The sequence below is a fragment of the Marmota marmota genome, unplaced genomic scaffold, assembly GCF_001458135.2.
Source record: "Marmota marmota marmota unplaced genomic scaffold, marMar, whole genome shotgun sequence".
Lineage (NCBI taxonomy): Eukaryota > Metazoa > Chordata > Mammalia > Rodentia > Sciuridae > Marmota > Marmota marmota.
Genome location: NW_026000272.1, coordinates 656,828 through 661,648, shown reverse-complemented (window position 1 = coordinate 661,648; position 4,821 = coordinate 656,828). Strand labels below are relative to the sequence as shown.

Sequence of the window (4,821 nt, the reverse complement as noted above, 5' to 3'; positions counted from 1 at the left end):
GAGAGAGAGAGAGAGAGAGAGAGAGAGAGAGAGAGAGAGAGAGAGAGAGAGATGAATGGTGTCCATCTACAACTTAAAAAAATTATAAAATGAAGATCAGATTATAGATACTATTTATAGGTCTTTCCATCTCTGTTGTTCTAAAGATCCAGAATCTCATATCCCTATCTACAGTATTAGTTGTTTGAAAATAGAAACTATAGTCCCAAGTATTAACCAAAGTTTTCTTACATTAAAATCATCTGGAGAATTTTATTAAATGAAGATTTTAGGTACTACTCTCAGAACTTCTAAATCACAATCTTCAAGAGTGAAGCCTGCACTTCTTGCTTCTTGCTTACCCATACCAAACACTGAGAACCATTGTATTTAGCACATTGATAAACCATTGCTGGTTGTTAGACCTTCAGAGACAACCAAGCTAGATGATTTAATAGAACGGACTAGTAAAGATGAATAAAGTAAGGAAGCACATGGATTTTTTTCAACATAAAAAGGCATATTTAATATGGTATGAAAACAAGCAAAAGGAAACAGCTCCTTTAAGTATCAGAACTTTCACATATAATATACATTTTAAAGTTGAGTTGGCTCCTTTTTTTTCTAGTAAATACAAATAAAGTGCCAACCCTAATATTCTAAGCCAACTTTTTAGTAGTCTCATCCTTCCAAACCTTGAATATAAAAAAAGTTTCTTTTTCAAAAAATATTGTCCATTATAATTATACATAATAGCAGGATTCATTATGACCTATTCACACACACACATGGCATAAATTGGTCTATGCAATCATTATGCCCTGGTATTAAAATCAAGCACTTCACTCTGCTTTTGCAGGAAGGATTTCTTGGCTTCTTGTTTAGCATAATTGCTAAAAGGTTTGGGCTATTTGGTTTCCAAAGCATTAGCAGGATGTAAACAAAATAATGTAAATAGGAAAGGCAACAACTAGCAGTGAGGATGGTGATAAAAATTGAAAAAGCCGATAAAGAATTAATATAATGAATGTTCTTTATAAGAATCAAAAATCACCAAGAAAAGGGACTATTGTGCTCATAATCTTTGTTTAGGTTTATAAGAAAATATGCAACATATTTTTAGAAAAGTTTAAAATGTTAGAAGAACTTAACCCTTAAAGTAAGATTTGTTTATTTAGAACTTCTACCTTATTTAGAACATTTATCATGGTCCAATGAAATCATATCCATGAGGAGTTAATAATAAAGGTCTAGTTTCACTTCCAATCTTGGGAGAAACAAAGAGACTCATATGCCAAGACTTAAATGGATATTTAAGTCCAGTTCTGTAGTCCTCAGCCCCAGAGATTACTGTAAAAATCCTGATAAAAGATTGAAAGACTGGGCTGGGGATGTGGCTCAAGCGATAGCGCACTCGCCTGGCATGCGTGCGGCCCGGGTTCGATACTCAGCACCACATACAAACAAAGATGTTGTGTCCTCCCCCCCTCTCTCTCCCTCCCTCCCTCCCTCCCTCTTTAAAAAAAATTGAAAGACTCAGAGTACATCAGTAATCCTGTAAAAATAATTCAAACAGTTATATTTCAAGATACATGTTTCCAAGAAAATGGGACTATAACCAAATGTAAAACAAACAAAGTTCACTTGGAAGGAATGAAATATCCTGTTTGTAATACTGAAATATTTTAAGCTTAAGGTGTTATTAGTAATTATATCCCCTTGTGTTATGTTTTAGAAATGAGGTATTTCCAAAAATCTCATATATGAGACAATGCAAGAATTTTCAGAGGTGAAATGTTTACATTATGAGAGGTATAAAGTAATTGGCACATTAATTCAATCATATGGATTAACTGTGCTATAACTGTACGCAGGTAGGGTGAAGCTAGAGGAAGTAGGTCAGTGGGGGCATGACTTTGGAGTTTATATATTTTGTCCCTGGTGAGAAGTTTTCTTTTGCTTCCTGGTTTCCATGTCCTGAGCTGCTTTCCTCCACCACACCCTTCCACCATGATGTTGTGCCTCACCTCAGGCCCAGAGCAATGGAGGGAACTGAAACTGGACGGAACCTCTGAAACCCTCAGCCAAAATAAACTTTTCTCCCTCTACATTGTTCTTGTCAGGTTTGTTGCTCACAACAAGGAAAAAGCTGATTAAAACACATAGGATTTTAGTCTAAAAGAAGTTCAACAATGCTGAAGAACAGAATTTGGTGGCAGGAGGACTAACCAAATAAGGCTAATAAGGTAGATAGATAGAAGCCGGACCATAGTGGGCTTTATAAAATTATAAAAGGAGTTTTTACTTTATTCTACAAAAAATAAGATACCATTAAAGGGATGTAAATAGGTTTGGTATAACTTAGCATGCATGACAGAAGAAAACTGGCTATAGAGTAGGATTAGATGGGGGCAACACTTTAAGAATTACAACCAAATAGAGGCTCTTGCCATGGCACAAGTGAATTAAACTAGTGTGGTAGTGGGAAAGTGGGTGAATTCTAGGCACACACAGGGTAGAAATAACAGATCAAAGCAATTGATTCAAACTGGAGAGTGAAGGGTACAAAATTGGCAAAAAGAATTCTAAGTTTCTGGCTCAAGCAACAGAGTGCATGATGGCAACACTGACTAAAATAGGGAAAATGGAAAAAGGGATATGTTTTTGTTTTGTTGTGTTTGTTCTTTATGGTGAGGGAGATGGAAGTGATGAGACTACTTTGGACATGCTTATTTTAAGGATTTTGTGGAATAACCAAGTGGACATACCTAATAAAATGTTTCTTACAGTTTTCTGCTGTGAATATTTTTCTTAATAAATCCTTTGCTCAAGAATACTTCCATCAGATGGAATTAGCAAAGACAGTAGAATGAATTGGACATAGCTTTTCTATGTTCTTGTATGAATACACAACCAGTAAAATGCTGCATCATGTACAACCACAAGAATGGGAAATTTTACTCCATGTATGTATGATATGTCAAAATACACTCTACTGTCATATATAACTAAAAAGAACAAATCAATAAATTTTAAAATGAATATTTCTGTCATGCCCTGCTTCTAGAGAACGTAATCTAAGTACCCATGAATTCTGTCTCTGAAGTCAAAGAAAAACATACTATATGTGTATATTTTATGTGTACTTCTCTCCTTATGTTTTATTTTATGAACCAAAAAAAGATAGTGGTGGGTGGAGGAATGGGTAAGAGGCAAGTAGAAGCAATCAAACAGACCACTTCTTCAATAAGCATGAATGTAAAGGGGAGCAAACACTACAGGGACTATCTGTAGAGAAAATTCTTAAGTTTAAGATGAGAGATTCCTTATCATTTTGAATGTTAATGCACTAGATCCAAAAAAAAAGGTGTAGGTTGAAGATTTATGAGAGACGACATAATATTAATAGCAAAAAGCTGGAGACAATTGCTTTTAAGATATCACAGAGGGGATTCAACATGAGCTATGGACTGCCCAGGAAGATCTTTGAGGTCTCTTTTTGTGGGAGAGTGGTACCAGGGGCACACAACCACTGAGCCACATCCCCAGCCCTATTTTATATTTTATTTAGAGACAGGGTCTCACTGAGTTGCTTAGCACCTCACTGTTACTGAGGCTGGCTTTGAACTTGCAATCCTTCTGTCTCAACCTCTGGAGCCACTGTGATTACAGGCATGCACCACTGAGCCCGACTTTGAGGTCTCTTTTTATCTTGAGATTCTGAGCTGATAATTATTCTCTCAAATACAATGTAATATATCAGAAACCAGAGCATTTGGTTCATCTGAGGAAAACTCTGAAACCTGAGGTAGGCATTTATCAAATTCTTCTATTGCCCCAAACCTTAAGTATTCTTACCCGCCAATATCTTGCTTTACAAAGTCCCCAGGTTCTTGTCGTCTTGATTCCCCTTGGCCAGTCGTTCCAGGGAGAATATTAATCAGAAAAAGAAGCCCCAGTCTGGTCATGTAGAAGTGACACATATGTGTGATCATCATATTCTCAGGTACTAACTTGAGAGACCTGTGAAATCCACAATACAAGGAAAGGGGAATGGACAAAAGGGTAGAAAACAAAGGGAGGGAGGGGGAAACAGATTAAAATGTATTCAGCTCTATTAGAACCATTTAACTCTTCTAGTATCCAGTTACAGAATGCTTAACCTGATATCCTCCTTCCCCCAGCTCATCAGTGCTACCAAAATCCACACCAATATAGGACACTTTTTCTGAATACACCAGAGCTCATTAAAAAAAGGATACATAGGATAGTATAAAGAATTCTAGATTAAAAATCAAGAAACTTAACATATATTTCCATCTCTTTCCTTGTCTTCCTCTATGATGAAGTAACTTCCAGAACTTCCCTTAGCCTCAATTACCCCTTATACTCCAAGAGCTTAAAATGGTCTCTCACATCTTTATTTTATTTCTCCTAATGCCACTTGACCTTTAGTGTCACAAAGGCCTTTCCTTTCGTTAACAGTGTAATAATGTAGAAATTCTGGCATATTAAGACCTGGAGACTTGCCAGGTAAGGTAGCACACACCTGTAATCCCAGCAGTTTAAGAGGGTGAAGCAGGAAGATTGTAAGCCACACAGTTTAGGAATAGCAAGTAAGTGTAACTTCATTGGCTGTTTCTTAACAGCCAACAAGAAGATGGCAAATTCAAGGCCAATCTCAGACACTCAGTAAGTCCTTCAGCTACTTAGCAAGACCTTGTCTCAAAAAAAAAAAAAGCATAGGAGCATGGAATGCTGCAGATGTGGCCCAGTGGTTAATTGCTCCTCTATGTTCAATCCCTTGTTTTATATATATATATATATTTTTTTTTTTTTTTT

The 4,821-nt window shown here is 36.3% G+C and overlaps 1 protein-coding gene across 4 annotated transcripts in view; it reads right to left on the bottom strand.

The window, feature by feature from the left end:
* The window catches only part of Gabra3 (gamma-aminobutyric acid type A receptor subunit alpha3), a 228,146-nt gene that overhangs the window by 121,498 nt on the left and 101,827 nt on the right, over positions 1-4,821 (bottom strand). For all 4 annotated transcript variants that reach the window (XM_048796957.1, XM_015498004.2, XM_048796958.1 and 1 more), the window contains one exon: positions 3,838-4,002. In XM_048796957.1, coding sequence (XP_048652914.1) covers positions 3,838-3,977 — 140 coding nt within the window. In that variant the 5' untranslated portion in view covers positions 3,978-4,002. The remainder of the gene's footprint in view (positions 1-3,837; positions 4,003-4,821) is intronic.